This window comes from Oncorhynchus mykiss, chromosome 1 (assembly GCF_057628025.1).
Source record: "Oncorhynchus mykiss isolate SJ-2025 chromosome 1, ASM5762802v1, whole genome shotgun sequence".
Taxonomy (NCBI): Eukaryota; Metazoa; Chordata; class Actinopteri; order Salmoniformes; family Salmonidae; genus Oncorhynchus; species Oncorhynchus mykiss.
Genome location: NC_143022.1, coordinates 82168225 through 82185720, shown reverse-complemented (window position 1 = coordinate 82185720; position 17496 = coordinate 82168225). Strand labels below are relative to the sequence as shown.

The following is a 17496-nucleotide window of genomic DNA, read 5'->3' as shown; positions in this document are numbered from 1 at the left end:
GGGCACACTTAGTGCTCAGGGTAAAATAAGTGGGTACTAGACTGTGAATGTAATTGATTTGGGTAAGAGACATATACAATAAAATGTGTAATGTGGACCCAGAGGATAGCACTTACAAGTACTAACAAAAAAATGTGTTTCCAATGTGGTCCTCATGCACGCATGCTCTCTCACTGTCTCGCCCTCTGTCTTTTCTCTCCTCACCTCTCTCTCATCATTAAGAGTAGCTGGCACCTAGGCCGGACCGTCTGGGAGAAGACATGATTAATGAGTTCTACTCATCCCTCTCCCCTCATCCCCCTCCCTCATATCGCTCCGTCTCTCTCTGTCTCTCTGTGTGTGATCAAACCATATTTATCCTGTAATTAGTTTTATTTAGAGCACTATGGATATTGTGATATTTCATCACATTCGGACAGAGTTGAGTCTCTTCATTCGGACGGACTTGAGTCTCTTCATTCGGACGGACTTGAGTCTCTTCATTCGGACGGACTTGAGTCTCTTCATTCGGACGGACTTGAGTCACTTCATTCGGACGGACTTGAGTCACTTTCATTCGGACGGACTTGAGTCACTTCATTCGGACGGACTTGAGTCTCTTCATTCGGACGGACTTGAGTCTCTTCATTCGGACGGACTTGAGTCACTTCATTCGGACGGACTTGAGTCACTTTCATTCGGACGGACTTGAGTCACTTCATTCGGACGGACTTGAGTCACTTTCATTCGGACGGACTTGAGTCACTTCATTCGGACGGACTTGAGTCACTTCATTCGGACGGACTTGAGTCACTTCATTCGGACGGACTTGAGTCACTTTCATTCGGACGGACTTGAGTCACTTCATTCGGACGGACTTGAGTCACTTTCATTCGGACGGACTTGAGTCTGCCAGTTGTGGATACATCTCAGTGTATCCGCATGTTCCGTGGCCTCCCCCTCTCTCCATCCCTTCCTTCATCTCTCACAAGGGGACTTTAAGTGCTCTCTCCCGCTGGCTCTGTCTGTCTCCCAGAGGCAGCCTTTTATACACACACTCATTTGGCACACTTATTCTCCGCACTGTATGTCTCAAAGCTGATCCAATCATGTTGGCCAACTCACACTAAGATGCACTTCTCTTTTGCCTCTGTCACACAGGGACAAACTCCTGGCAGGTCCCTGAGACCAACGGGGCCATTGTCCAGGGTGGCTATGGCCACAGCAGTGTGTATGACAGCTCCAGCAGGTGTGTTTACGTCCACGGGGGCTACAAGGCCCTGCCTGCCAACAAGTATGGCCTGGTGGATGAACTGTATCGCTATGAGGTCCAGACACAGACCTGGTGAGTGATATTAGCTTGGTAGAGTGTCTGTCTGCCTGGTTCTCTGTCTGACTCTCTCTGTCTCTGCCGGCCTCTCTGTCTGTCTCTGCCGGCCTCTCTGTCTGTCTCTGCCGGCCTCTCTGTCTGTCTCTGCCGGCCTCTCTCTGTCTGTCTCTGCCGGCCTCTCTCTGTCTGTCTCTGCCGGCCTCTCTGTCTGTCTCTGCCGGCCTCTCTGTCTGTCTCTGCCGGCCTCCCTGTCTGTCTCTGCCGGCCTCTCTGTCTGTCTCTGCCGGCCTCTCTGTCTGTCTCTGCCGGTCTCTCTGTCTGTCTCTGCCGGCCTCTCTGTCTGTCTCTGCCGGCCTCTCTGTCTCTGCCGGCCTCTCTCTGTCTGTCTCTGCCGGCCTCTCTCTGTCTGTCTCTGCCGGCCTCTCTGTCTGTCTCTGCCGGCCTCTCTGTCTGTCTCTGCCGGCCTCTCTGTCTGTCTCTGCCGGCCTCTGTCTGTCTCTGCCGGCCTCTCTGTCTGTCTCTGCCGGTCTCTGTTTTGTCTGTCTGTATGCCTGTCTCTGCCGGTCTGCCAGCCTGCCTGTCTCTGTTTGTTTGCCTGTCTCTCTGTCTGCATGTCTCACTGTTTGAGCTTGTATCAGTGGATGCATATTCACTTGAGAGTTCAGCTGTATTAATTTGCCAGCCCTGAGAAAAAGGTGTGTAAAGTAAGCATATTTTCCCCAGTGCCCCAGTAGCATAATGCATTTATTTGCTAAACTCCCTAGTTACGAGGCAATGCATTTCATGTATTTCTTTGCTCCCTCTGTGTTGGAGTTTAGACTAGCTGTAAGTCTACTTGTTGTCAGGATGACTTTAAAACAACACTGTTCAATGGTGAAACCCCCAGTGATCTATGTAGAGAATTACTCTTGGGGAGCCTACAGAAAGTGAAGAAAAGCGTAGTGACAGGCAGTGAGCACACTAGCACCCCCCCCGGCCCAAACAGGTCAGGAGTGGTTTGGAGCTACAGACGTTCTATTGGACCTGGCACGGTCTAATAACAGGTGGGTAGACTGGGTGGGCTGTGTGTGAGACACACTCAGGACATTCCTGTGTGTGTGTTTTGGTTGGTCCTGTCTGTTGAGACTTTCTCTCGAGTGGACGGCCATCGTCCACTGCAACATGTTTTCGGCTGTCGTTTCCATTGGAAATGAAAACATTGCCCTGCGGTTTGTTTAGTGATGTTCAGTGTACAGATGTTTTGCGGAAAAGCAAATTGCTTTGGACACTTTTCACATCCCTTATATTAGGTAGATGTCAGCCGCCATGTTTAACACCAAGATGCTTGTCTTGCCTATGTTCAGATACGGTGCCTAGACGCTCACTGCTGGATAGTTGAAAAGCCCAAATTGAAAAAGCACACCAATGCAATAGTCAGCATTATATTGTTGGGAGGTACACATACCACATTGTATTGTTGGGAGGTACACATACCACATTGTATTGTTGGGAAGTACACATACCACATTATATTGTTGGGAGGTACACATACCACATTGTATTGTTGGGAGGTACACATACCACATTATATTGTTGGGAGGTACACATATGACATTATATTGTTGGGAGGTACACATACGACATTATATTGTTGGGAGGTACACATACGACATTATATTGTTGGGAGGTACACATACGACATTATATTGTTGGGAGGTACACATACGACATTATATTGTTGGGAGGTACACATACCACATTATATTGTTGGGAGGTACACATACCACATTATATTGTTAGGAGGTACACATACCACATTGTATTGTTGGGAGGTACACATAGACATTATATTGTTGGGAGGTACACATACCACATTATATTGTTGGGAGGTACACATACCACATTGTATTGTTGGGAGGTACACATAGACATTGTATTGTTGGGAGGTACACATACCACATTATATTGTTGGGAGGTACACATACAACATTATATTGTTGGGAGGTACACATACCACATTATATTGTTGGGAGGTACACATAGACATTATATTGTTGGGAGGTACACATACCACATATTGTTGGGAAGTACACATACCACATTAAATTGTTGGGAGGTACACATAGACATTGTATTGTTGGGAGGTACACATACCACATTATATTGTTGGGAGGTACACATACAACATTATATTGTTGGGAGGTACACATACCACATTATATTGTTGGGAGGTACACATAGACATTATATTGTTGGGAGGTACACATACCACATTATATTGTTGGGAAGTACACATACCACATTAAATTGTTGGGAGGTACACATACGACATTAGATTGTTGGGAGGTACACATAGACATTATATTGTTGGGAGGTACACATACCACATTATATTGTTGGGAAGTACACATACCACATTATATTGTTGGGAGGTACACATACCACATTATATTGTTGGGAGGTACACATAGACATTATATTGTTGGGAGGTACACATACCACATTATATTGTTGGGAGGTACACATAGACATTATATTGTTGGGAGGTACACATACCACATTATATTGTTGGGAAGTACACATACCACATTATATTGTTGGGAGGTACACATACCACATTATATTGTTGGGTGGTACACATAGACATTATATTGTTGGGAGGTACACATACCACATTATATTGTTGGGAGGTACACATACCACATTATATTGTTGGGAGGTACACATACCACATTAGATTGTTGGGAGGTACACATAGACATTATATTGTTGGGAGGTACATATACCACATTATATTGTTGGGAGGTACACATACAACATTACATTGTTGGGAGGTACACGTACCACATTATATTGTTGGGAGGTACACATAGACATTATATTGTTGGGAGGTACACATACGACATTATATTGTTGGGAGGTACACATACCACATTATATTGTTGGGAGGTACACATAGACATTATATTGTTGGGAGGTACACATAGACATTATATTGTTGGGAAGTACACATACCACATTATATTGTTGGGAGGTACACATACCACATTATATTGTTGGGAGGTACACATAGACATTATATTGTTGGGAGGTACACATACGACATTATATTGTTGGGAGGTACACATACCACATTATATTGTTGGGAGGTACACATAGACATTATATTGTTGGGAGGTACACATACCACATTATATTGTTGGGAGGTACACATAGACATTATATTGTTGGGAGGTACACATACGACATTTTATTGTTGGGAGGTACACATACCACATTATATTGTTGGGAGATACACATACCACATTATATTGTTGGGAGGTACACATACCACATTATATTGTTGGGAGGTACACATACCACATTATATTGTTGGGAGGTACACATAGACATTATATTGTTGGGAGGTACACATACGACATTTTATTGTTGGGAGGTACACATACCACATTATATTGTTGGGAGATACACATACCACATTATATTGTTGGGAGGTACACATACCACATTATATTGTTGGGAGGTACACATACCACATTATATTGTTGGGAGGTACACATACCACATTGTATTGTTGGGAGGTACACATACAACATTAGATTTTTGGGAGGTACACATACCACATTATATTGTTGGGAGGTACACATACCACATTATATTGTTGGGAGGTACACATACCACATTATATTGTTGGGAGGTACACATATTTAGACACACAGTGCCAAACTGGCTGTGACCCCACTCTCCAAGGGTGTCTCATTAATACACAGCTGGTCCTGGCTAGGCTCGGGATCGTACAGCTGGTCCTGGCTAGGCTCGGGATCGTACAGCTGGTCCTGGCTAGGCTCGGGATAGTACAGCTGGTCCTGGCTAGGCTCGGGATAGTACAGCTGGTCCTGGCCAGGCTGCTGATCCTGACTTGGCTATTGGTCCTGGCTAGGCTGTTGATAGTACAGCTGGTCCTGGCTAGGGATAGTGCAGCTGGTCCTGGCTAGGGATAGTGCAGCTGGTCCTGGCTAGGGATAGTGCAGCAGGTCCTGGCTAGGGATAGTGCAGCTGGTCCTGGCTAGGGATAGTGCAGCTGGTCCTGGCTAGGGATAGTGCAGCTGGTCCTGGCTAGGGATAGTGCAGCAGGTCCTGGCTAGGGATAGTGCAGCTGGTCCTGGCTAGGGATAGTGCAGCTGGTCCTGGCTAGGCTAGGGATAGTGCAGCTGGTCCTGGCTAGGCTAGGGATAGTATAGCTGGTCCTGGCTAGGCTAGGGATAGTACAGCGGGTCCTGGCTAGGTTAGTGATATTACAGCGGGTCTTGGCTTGGTTAGTCATAGTACAGCTAGCTGGTCCTGGGTAGGCTATTGGTCCTGGCTAGACTATGGATAGTACAGCTAATCCTGGCTAGGCTAGTGATAGTCCAGCTGGTCCTGGCTAGGCTAGTGATAGCACAGCTGTTCTTAAGCAGAACGTGGGGACGTGTGTGTGTGTGTGTGTGTGTGTGTGTGTGTGTGTGTGTCCATGGTGCCACATTATTGATGGCGTCTGTCTGGGTATTTGACCTAGCCTATGGAGAGTGACCTTCAGACCAACTGTTCCCTTACATAAGCCACGTGACCCAGACTGGCCCACACACTGCTGTAATCCACACCCAGGGATGGACACGCATGCACTCGCATACACTCTCATAATTGACACATTAAAACATTAGCATGGTGACTGAGTACAGTGCTGATGTGTGTGTTGACAGGATGATCCTGAGAGAGAGTGGTCTGGCGCGGTACCTCCACACAGCAGTGCTGACCAGTGGGACTCTGCTGGTGTTTGGAGGAAACACCCACAACGACACGTCCCTCAGTAACGGAGCCAAGTGCTTCTCTGCTGACTTCCTGGCCTACGACATGGGTAAGTACCAATCATATGCATGCACACATCATAGTTAAGAACCACATCCTCCTCATCTGTTGTTGGTATAGCTGGTCCTGGCTAGGCTAGTGATAATGCAGCTGGTCCTCGCTATGCTATGGATTGTGCAGCTGGTCCTGGCTAGGCTAGTGATAGTGCAGCTGGTCCTGGCTAGGCTAGTGATAGTGCAGCTGGTCCTGGCTAGGCTAGTGATAGTGCAGCTGGTCCTGGCTAGGCTAGTGATAATGCAGCTGCTCCTCGCTATGCTATGGATTGTGCAGCTGGTCCTGGCTAGGCTAGTGATAGTGCAGCTGGTCCTGGCTAGGCTTATGGTCCTGGCTAGGCTATGGATAGTGCAGCTGGTCCTGGCTAGGCTTATGGTCCTGGCTAGGCTATGGATAGTGCAGCTGGTCCTGGCTAGGCTTATGGTCCTGGCTAGGCTATGGATAGTGCAGCTGGTCCTGGCTAGGCTTATGGTCCTGGATAGGCTATGGATAGTGCAGCTGGTCCTGGCTAGGCTGGTGATTAGTATAGCTGGTCCTGGCTAGGCTAGTGATGGTGCAGCTGGTTCTGGCTAGGCTAGTGATGGTGCAGCTGGTCCTCGCTAGGCTGGTGATGGTGCAGCTGGTTCTGGCTAGGCTAGTGATGGTGCAGCTGGTCCTCGCTAGGCTGGTGATGGTGCAGCTGGTTCTGGCTAGGCTAGTGATGGTGCAGCTGGCCCCTCGCTAGGCTATGGATAGGACATCTGGTCCTCACTAGGCTAGTGATAGTCCATCTGTTGTTGGTTTGACGCAATCCTTATGTTTTGAGCTGACTGTATTTGACTCCTGTTTATTTTGCTTTGAAAATATGAGTTACCAGCTTCAACCTCCGGGCATATGGTACAGGAATAGAAGTGACCTACTTTACCTGTACTTAAATAAGTATAACCAACCCCCCCACCTTACAATACCACACATTCCTCCATGCAAACATCATACGTGTGATGTTCATTGCTACAAGCGTGTGCCCACCCACCAACTCACTCCCATCAGAGTTGAACCCTGACCCCTAAAGCCATAGTTGTCATTTGTCATTCTCCACTGTTATTTGCCTCCCAGGCCTGGGTCCACAGAGACACACACAGTGTGTGTAACCAAAGAAGAACTGACAGGTGACATTCTGCAGCCCTAGGGAAAGGGTGTTTACTGACTTTTGACCTCAACATATAGCAGCACTAGGCTTTATGAAAGTCAAGTTGAAGTGCAAAGCTAAGATACACTACATGACCAAAAGTATGCTCGTCGAACATCTCATTTCAAAATCATTGGTATTAATATGGAGTTGGTCCCCCCTTTGCTGCCATAACAGCCTCCACTCTCCTGGGAGGGGTTTCCACTAGATGTTGGAACATTGCTGCGGGTACTTACTTCCATTCAGCCACAAGCGCATGATTGAGGTCGGGCACTGATGTTTGGCGATTAGGCTTGGCTCGCAGTCGGCGTTCCAATTCATCCCAAAGATGTTCAATGGGGCTGAGGTCAGTGATCTGTGCAGGCCAGTCAAGTTCTTCCACAATCCTTTCTTTATGGACCTCGCTTTGTGCACAGGGGCATTGTCATGCTGAAACAGGAAATGGCATTCCCCAAACTGTTGCCACAAAGTTGGAAGCACAGAATCGTCTAGAATGTAATTCTATGCTGTAGCGTTAAGATTTCCCTCCAATGGAACTAAGGGGCCTAGTCCGAACAATGAAAAACAGCACAACCATTATTCCTCCTCCACCAAATTTTACAGTTGGCACTATGCATTCGGGCAGGTAGCGTTCTTTTGGCATCCGCCAAACCCAGATTCGTCTGTTGGACTGCCAGATGGAAAAGTGTGATACATCACTCCAGAGAAAGCGTTTCCACTGCTCCAGAGTCCAATGGTGGCAAGCTTTACACCACTCCAGCCGAAGCTTGGGATTGCGCATGGTGATCTTAAGCTTGTGTGCGGTTGCTCGGCCATGGAAACCCATTTCATGAAGCTCCCGACAAACAGTTATTGTGCTGACGTTGCTTCTAGAGGTAGTTTGGAACTCGGTAGTGAGTGTTGCATCTGAGGACAGACGATTTTTACGTGTTACGCGCTTCAGCACTTGGCGATCCCGTTCTGTGAGCTTGTGTGGCCAACCACTTTGCGGCTGAGCCTTTGTAGCTCCTCGACGTTTCCACTTCACAGTAACAGCACTTAACCGGGGCAGCTCTAGCAGGGCAGAAATTTGATGAACTGACTTGTTGGAAAGGTAGCATCCTATGATGGTGCCATGTGGAAAGTCACTGAGCACTTCAGTAAGGTCATTCTACTGCCAATGTTTGTCTATGGAGATTGCATGGCGGTGTGCTCGATTTTATACATCTGTCAGCAACTGGTGTGGTTGAAATAGCCAAATCTACTAATTTGAAGGGGTGTCCACATATTTTTGTATATATAGTGTATCTTTTCCGTAGGGGTGAATACCCAGCCTCGGATACCTGAGATGGAGGATCACGTTCTGTTGTAACAGTTACGGTAGACATTCTTTACATTTGAAAAGTGGAACTAGCCATAAACCAAAAGGTAATCGTAACTCATAGACTTCATTTCTCCGGGAAAGTTGTTTTGCTCTTGTATTTTGAGTTAGTACTAAAGGTTTAGAGCTATGTGTGTTCCTTCCTGTGTGTGTTTTTGGACCCCCTGGGTGTTTTACGTGAGATCTGATGTGAGTAACAGATCACCTTTCAGTAATACAGTGGGGATCATTAACACCCCATAAAGAGCTATAGAATGGGAGCTGGCCAGATGGCGTCTGCTCTTATATGAATATTCGTTTTGAATACAGTGACTGCAGGGGCATTACAGGGCATGCTGATGACAGAGAGGGAAGGAAGGAAGGCAGGGGGTGATGCAGGCAGGGAGTGATGGCGGGAGGCAGGCAGGCAGGGAAGGTGTGATACAGGGAATTGAGGGAGGGTGGGATGCAGGGAGGGAGGCAGGCAAGGAGGGAGGGTGTGATGCAAGGAAGGAGGGTGTGATGCAAGGAGGGAGGGTGTGATGCAAGGAGGGAGGGTGTGATGCAAGGAAGGAGGGTGTGATGCAAGGAAGGAGGGTGTGATGCAAGGAGGGAGGGTGTGATGCAAGGAGGGAGGGTGTGATGCAAGGAGGGAGGGTGTGATGCAAGGAGGGAGGGTGTGATGCAAGGAGGGAGGATGTGATGCAAGGAAGTAGGGAGGGTGTGATGCAAGGAAGGAGGGAGGGTGGGAGGCAGGCAGGCAAGGAGGGAGGGTGTGATGCAGGAAGGGATGGAGGGAGGCAAGGGGGGAGGGATGCAGGAAGTTTGGGGAGCAAAAGGGAGGGAGAGACTACGGAAAAAGAAGGAACAGCACATCAGAAATCAGCTCAATGTAATATAAGAATCCATACACTTTAACCACTTCTGGGAAAATTGTTAAACACTAAACAAACAACACGAAGAGTTATCTATCCAAAACAGAAATGTATGGGTAAACCTCTTCTCCAATCTTTTTGGCCCTATAACAAAGAACAAACAGCAAAAACATATAAACTCAGCAAAAACAGAAACGTCCTCTCACTGTCAACTGCGTTTATTTTCAGCAAACTTAGCATGTGTAAATATTTGTATGAACTTAACAAGTTCCACAGACATGTGACTAACAGAAATTGAATAATGTGTCCCTGAACAAAGGCGGGGTTCAAATCAAAAGTAACAGTCAGTATCTGGTGTGGCCACCAGCTGCATTAAGTACTGCAGTGCATCGCCTCCTCATGGACTGCACCAGATTTGCCAGTTCTTGCTGTGAGATGTTACTGCACTCTTCCACCAAGGCACCTGCAAGTTCCTGGACATGTCTGGGGGGAATGGCCCTAGCCCTCACCCTCCGATCCAACAGGTCCCAGATGTGCTCAAAGGAATTGAGATCCAGGCTCTTCGCTGGCCATGGCAGACATTACTGTCTTGCAGGAAATCACGAAACAGAATGAGTAGTATGGCTGGTTGTCATGCTGGAGGGTCAGGATGAGCCTGCAGGAAGGGTACCACATGAGGGAAGAGGATGTCTTCCCTGTTACGCACAGCGTTGAGATTGCCTGCAATAACAACAAGCTCAGTCCGATGATGCTGTGACACACCGGCCCAGACCATGACGGACCCTCCACCTCCAGATCGATCCCGCTCCAGAGCACAGGCCTCGGTGTAACGCTCATTCCTTCGACGATAAACACGAATCCGACCATCACCCCTGATGAGACAAAACCTCAACTCGTCAGTGAAGAGCACTTTTTGCCAGTCCTGTCTGGTCCAGCGATGATAGGTTTGTGCCCATAGGCGATTTTGTTGCCAGTGATGTCTGTTTAGGACCTGCCTTACAACAGGACCTGCCTTACAACAGGACCTGCCTTACAACAGGTCTACAAGCCCTCAGTCCAGCCTCTCTCAGCCTATTGAGGACATTCTGAGCACTGATGGAGGGATTGTGCGTTCCTGGTGTAACTTGGGCAGTTGTTGTTGCCATGCTGTACCTGTCCAGCATGTGTGATGTTTGGATGAACCGATTCTGTGCAGGTGTTACACATGCACTGCGAGGATGGTCAGCTGCCCGTCCTGTCTCCCTGTAGCGCTGTCTTAGGCGTCTCACAGTACGGACATTGCAATTTATTGCCCTTTAGTGTCCTACGTTTTCATACCTGTGACCACATTTGCCTCTCTAAGCTGTTAGTGTCTTAACGACCGTTACACAGGTACATGTTCGTTAATTGTTTATGGTTCATCGAACAAGCATGCGAACAGTGTTTAAACCCTTTACAATGAAGATCTGTGAATTTATTTGGATTTTTACTAATTATCTTTGAAAGACAGGGTCCTGAAAAAGGGAAGTTTCTTTTTTTGCTGAGTTTACATGATCAAATACAAATCTTAGAATTAACTATTAAAGACTTCCAGAACCCACTGAATTTTCCAATTACATTGAATGAACTACAGGACAAAATACAAACCCTCCAACCCCAAAAGGCCTGTGGTATCCTCAATGATAAAATATACAGATTACAAATGGCTATACTTAAAACGTTTTAACATCCTCCTTATCTCTGGCATCTTCCAGTCCACAAAAGTGTAGACAAATTTGACCCCAATAACTAGCGTGGGATATGCGTAAACAGCAACCTTGGGAAAATCCTCTGCATTATCATTAACAGAAGACTCATATTTCCTTAGTGAAAACAATGTACTGAACAAATGTCAGATTGGCTTTTTACCAAATTACCCAATGACAGACCAAATTCACCCTGCACACTCTAATTGACAAAGAAACAAACCAAAACAAAGGCAGTCTTCTCATGCTTTGTTGATTTCAAAAAAGCATTTGACTCTATTTGGCATGAGGGTCTGCTATACAAATTGATAGAAAGTGGTGTTGGGGGAAAAACATACAACATTATAAAATCCATGTACACAAACAAGTATGCAGTTAAAATTGGCAAAAAACACATTTCTTTCCACAGGGTCGTAGGTTGAGACAGGGATGCAGCTTGAGCCCTACCCTCTTCAACATGTATATCAACGAATTGGCGAGGGCACTAGAACAGTCTACAGCACCCTACTAGATTATGAAGTCAAATGTCTACTGTTTGCTGATGATCTGGTGCTTCTTTCCCCAACCAAGGAGGGCCTACAGCAGCACCTAGATCTTCTGCTCAGATTCTGTCAGAACTGGGCCCTGACAGTAAATCTCAATAAGACAAAAATAATGGTGTTCCAAAAAAGGTCCAGTTGCCAGGACCACAAATACAAATTCAGTCTAGACACCGTGGCCCTAGAGCACAAAACTATACTTACCTCGGCCTAAACATCAGCGCCACAGGTAACTTCCACAAAGCTGTGAACGATCTGAGCGACAAGGCAAGAAGAGCCTTCTATGCCATCAAGAGGAACATACATTTCGACATATGAATTTTGGATCTGGCTAAAAATACTTGAATCAGTTATAGAACCCATTGCCCTTTATGGTTGTGAGGTCTAGGGTTCGCTCACCAAGCAAGAATTCACGAAATGGGACCAACACCAAATTGAGACTGCATGCAGAATTCTACAAAAATATAAAAATATCCTCTGTGTACAACGTAAAACACCAAATAATGCATACAGAGCAGAATTAGGCCGAAAACCCGATAATAATCAAAATCCAGAAAAGAGCCAGAGCCATTAAATTCTGCAATCTCCTAAAGGAAGCGATTCCCAAACCTTCCATAGCAAAGCCATCCCCTACAGAGAGATGGAGAAGCAAGCTGGTCCTGGGGCTCTGTTCACAAACACACCCCACAGTGCTCCAGGACAGCAACACAATTAAACACAACCAAATCACGAGAAAAAAACAAGAAGATAATTACTTGACACATTGGAAAGAATTAACAAAAAAAAACAGAGCAAACTAGAATGCTATTTGGCTCTGAACAGAGTACACAGTGGCAGAATACCTGACCACTGTGACTGACCCAAACTTTAGGAAAGCTTTGACTATGTACAGACTCAGTGAGCATAGCCTAACCATTGGAAAAAGGCTGCTGTAGGCAGACATGGCTCTCTAGAGAAGACAAGCTATGTGCACACTGTCCACAAAATGAGGTGGAAACTGAGCTGCACTTCCTAACCTCCTGCCCAATGTATGTCCATATTAGAGACACATGTTTCTCTTAGATTTCACAGACCCAAAAATAATTCAAAAACAAATCCAATTTTGATAAACTCCCATATCTACTGGGTGAAATACCACAGTATGCCATCACAGCAGCAATATTTGTGACCTGTTGCCACAATAAAAGGTCAACCATTGAAGAACAAACACCATTGTAAATACAACCCATATTTATGTTTGTTTATTTTTTTCCTTTTGTTCTTTGCACATAATTTACATTTGAAATGTCGTCATTCTTTTGGAACTTTTGAGTGTAATGTTTACTGTTCATTTTTATTGTTTATTTCACTTTTGTTTATTATCTACTTCACTTGCTTTGGCAATGTTAACATATGTTTCCCATGCCAATAATGCCCTTAAATTGAATTGAGAGACAGATGGAGATACACAGAGACTCAATGTTTAGGTTCGAAGAAAGAAACTCCATTAAAGGGGAATGTTTATCTTCTAGTTAGGATCCAGATTAGATGTTTGAAAAAAGTTTAAACATTTTACTCCATAGCTTCCAAGCCTTCTCATGCAGTCATGGAAGGTCACTGTTTCACTCTCATTGTTATTCAGCTAAATAGCCAGTCCAATCACCCTGAGTAGGCCACTCCAAGGGATAAAAAGTCCAATGTCACTTCTATAATCTGGAAGCGATAGATTGTTTTATGTTCAAGGTGGTAGCTAGACTGATGCTTGGCTTGGGGAGTGTGATCTAGACTCTACACTGAAGCCCAGGCAAGACCACTCTCTGTGATTGGTGCTCTGGTATACAAGCCAGTGTTTGGCCAGATATGTCTGTTTGGCATGGCTAAAGGGCTAGCCTCACAGAAACCTGTCATTCATTATAGGCCCTAGAGTACTAGGTTGTCACTGGACATGGTTGACTAATTTCATTATAAAACAAAATTAACAATCTCCATCATCAGCTTCTTCTAAACTCAGCAAAAAAAGAAACATCCTCTCACTGTCAACTGCGTTTATTTTCAGCAAACTTAACATGTGTAAATATTTGTATGAACATAAGATTCAACAACTGAGACATAAACTGAACAAGTTCCACAGACCACAGACTTCTGACTAACAAAAATGGAATAATGTGTCCCTGAACAAAGGGGGGGTCAAGATCAAAAGTAACAGTCAGTATCTTGTGTGGCCACCAGCTGCATTAAGTATTGCCTTGCATCTCCTCCTCATGGACTGCACCAGATTTGCCAGTTCTTGCTGTGAGATGTTACTCCACTCTTCCACCAAGGCACCTGCAAGTTCCCGGACATTCCTGAGGGGAATGGCCCTAGTCCTCACCCTCCGATCCAACAGGTCCCAGACTTGCTCAATGGGATTGAGATCCGGGCTCTTCGCTGGCCATGGCCAGGAAATCTCGCACAGATTGAGCAGTATGGCTGGTGGCATTGTCGTGCTGGAGGGTCATGTCAGGATGAGCCTGCAGGAAGGGTGCCACATGAGGGAGGAGGATGTCGTCCCTGTAACGCACAACGCTGAGATTCCCTGCAATGACAACAAGCTCAGTCCGATGACGCTGTGACACACCGCCCCAGACCATGACGGACCCTCCACCTCCAAATCGATCCTGCTCCAGAGTACAGGCCTCGGTGTAACGCTCATTCCTTCGACGATAAACGCGAATCTGACCATCACCCCTGGTGAGAGAAAACCGCAACTCGTCAGTGAAGAGCACTTTTTGCCAGTCCTGTCTGGTCCAGCGACGGTGGGTTTGTGCCCGTAGGCGACGTTGTTGCCAGTGATGTCTGGTGAGGACCTGCCTTACAACAGGCCTACAAGCCCTCAGTCCAGCCTCTCTCAGCCTATTGCGGACAGTCAGAGCACTGATGGCGGGATTGTGCGTTCCTGGTGTACCTCGGACAGTTGTTGTTGCCATGCTGTAACTGTCCCGCATGTGTGATGTTTGGATGTACCGATCCTGTGTATGTGTTACACGTGGTCTGCCACTACAAAGAAGATCAGCTGTCCGTCCTGTCTCCCTGTAGCGCTGTCTTAGGCGTCTCACAGTACGGACATTGCAATTTATTGCCCTGGCCACATCTGCAGTCCTCATGCCTCCTTGCAGCATGCCTAAGGCACATTCACGTAGATGAGCAAGGACCCTGGGCATCTTTCTTTTGATGTTTTTCAGAGTCAGTAGATAGGCCTCTTTAGTGTCCTAAGATTTCATAACTGTGACCTTAATTGCCTACCTTCTGTAAGCTGTTAGTGTCTTAACTACGGTGGTTCATTGAACAAGCATGGGAACAGTGTTTAAACCCATTTACAATGAAGATCTGTGAAGTTATTTGAATTTTTACGAATTATCTTTGAAAGACAGGGTCCTGAAAAAGGGATGTTTCTTTTTTTTCTGAGTTTAGAGTGAACAGGTTCGTGGAAAGCATTTTTGCTTTAGGTACTGTATTGTCTGTACATGAATGAAACAGTTTGGCATTTTGTTTAGAAAGGTTTTGATCTGGGTTCAGGCATGCTATCTATGGTGAGTGATGCTTTTTACTCATGTGCCTGAAATACATTGTAGCCTACTACAGTACATGAGATGTTTCATCACTTCAAGTGTCAACAGGTTTCACCAGTTTCAAGGAAGTCTCATTCAGTAGTTAATGGACTGATAGGACTTTTTCTCCTCTCTGCTCCTCTCTCTGTGAGCTAATTAATTAGTTCCACCTGTGGAAGAGGCATTACTCTGCTGCTCTCTCTCTGTCGGCTCCGCCACTCATGCTGAGACGGTTTTAAGCGCTAATTTGTTTTTGTTTCTCTCTGCTAACCTTGGAGGGGGAGAGCGTTATTAGCTTTTTGTGCTTTTCTTCTGCGAGAGATTAAATTCAGGTCGACACAAGGCAGTTTTAATTTGCGTTTAATTCTTTTCTCCCCTCATCACCCCATCCTCATAATTCTAATTAGATTTGGGTGAAATGAACTCTAATTAAAAATGTTTTGTCCCCCCACCACCCCACTGGCAGTTACGTCTTCAACAAGAGTGCCCTGTTCATTTTCTGATGCTGCAATATAATCTTTGGTATTTGTTTCATTAGCCCATTGTTGATATAGTCCCAAAATGTTTTGCATGTCAGCAATCAGGTTTTCAAGATATTCAACTTTCAAAGTACAGAAATACAGCTGGTATCATGTATTTTGCATCATATAATACTGCATTTTGCATCAAAATGAAAGTTACATATCTTGAAAACTTGATTGCTGACAGGCAGAACATTTTGGGACTATATCAACAATGGACTAATGAAACAAATACCAAAACATTGTTTTTGGGTGGAATGTTCCTTTAAGTCTTCCATTTAAATTAGGTTTGATTTCCCCTTCAAGATGGTGTGCTGATGATTTTGTCTGCTGATTCCCCTGTCATCTCCCCCTTTCTCCCTGTTCATTATTCATGGTTCTTCTGCCAATATCCTGGGAGGAAATGAAATGGGGGGAGCGTTGTGATGAGTATCAGGGAGTTTCAATATAAAGGCAAGGATCCTGCAAAATCATTCATCTCTAGTACACATCAGATGGTGGGGAGATGCATTTGGCTGACTGTCAGTGCATGTCTGGATTATTGATTTACTATAGCTCCAGGCTTCACAATAGGTATTAGGCCTTAGACAGTGCCAAAGTCAGGATTCCAATTGAACTACTGGTGATGGGGTGGATGTCACAAATACTTATTTTGGTCTGTCCCTTTAACCAATGGATCACCTACGGACATCTCTTATCTTATTTCGATTTGACTCTTATTATTGATATTGATGAATGTACTGCATTGTTGAGGCAGCTAGCACATCAACATTTTGCTGCGCCTTTAATACCTGCTGTAAACTGTGTATGCGATGAGTACAATTTAATTTGATAAGAAAGTAGTGTGGGCCTGAGTGACCGGCTGAGAGCGCTCATCAGGGTGACTACACCATGGCCCTGGCAGAGAACACCTTGGTCTTTAGGATGTGATGAAAAAGCGCCTTCTCATTTGTACTGGTGTTGTTGACTTGTCTTTCCCTTTAAACAGCGATATCACAATTAGCCATGCACTGAGTGTGGTCGTTTGCAACCTGGCTGCACGTTTAACGCCCAGGAACAGTTTATATCTGTGTAAATGCCACATTTACATTTTGCAAGAGTGGACGTGTGGCCTGTAAAGCATCAGAGACTTGTAAAATGAAACGGTAAAGTACAGGATTGTGATCGCTCTCAGAACCATTACTCTGTTCAGTGTGGTATCCCCAACAAACAAGATCAATGGATGAATAAACTTGTTTATCGAGTCCTATTCAGAGGCAGCTACATAATAAACAATTCAAAAACGCTACGTAAAGAGGTTGACGTTTATCATCTCCTAGGATCCCCCTAACAGTGGGAAAACTGAACGTTGTGCTGTCTCAATTTAACATGATTTGCCTGGTGATATTGACAAAGAGAAGAAATCGACTTTGCCGACCTATAATTTTTTCTCTGTTGTTATTTGTTTTCCCTGGGGAGGCTAAATTCGTTTTGAAAGACGATTGGTAGATAATCACAGACAGGAAAAAGTGTCTCGCTACATCCTGGGCTGTGTTGTCAGAGCTGCTCCAGGTACACTCATTGTAGCCTACCCATGG

General features: G+C 45.5%; 1 protein-coding gene across 2 annotated transcripts in view; it reads left to right on the top strand.

Annotated features, from left to right (window-relative positions):
- LOC110532724 (attractin-like protein 1) overlaps positions 1-17496 on the top strand; it is a 322954-nt gene that overhangs the window by 55060 nt on the left and 250398 nt on the right. For both annotated transcript variants that reach the window (XM_036986147.2, XM_036986138.2), the window contains exons 9-10: positions 1141-1324; positions 6028-6182. In XM_036986147.2, coding sequence (XP_036842042.1) covers positions 1141-1324; positions 6028-6182 — 339 coding nt within the window. The remainder of the gene's footprint in view (positions 1-1140; positions 1325-6027; positions 6183-17496) is intronic.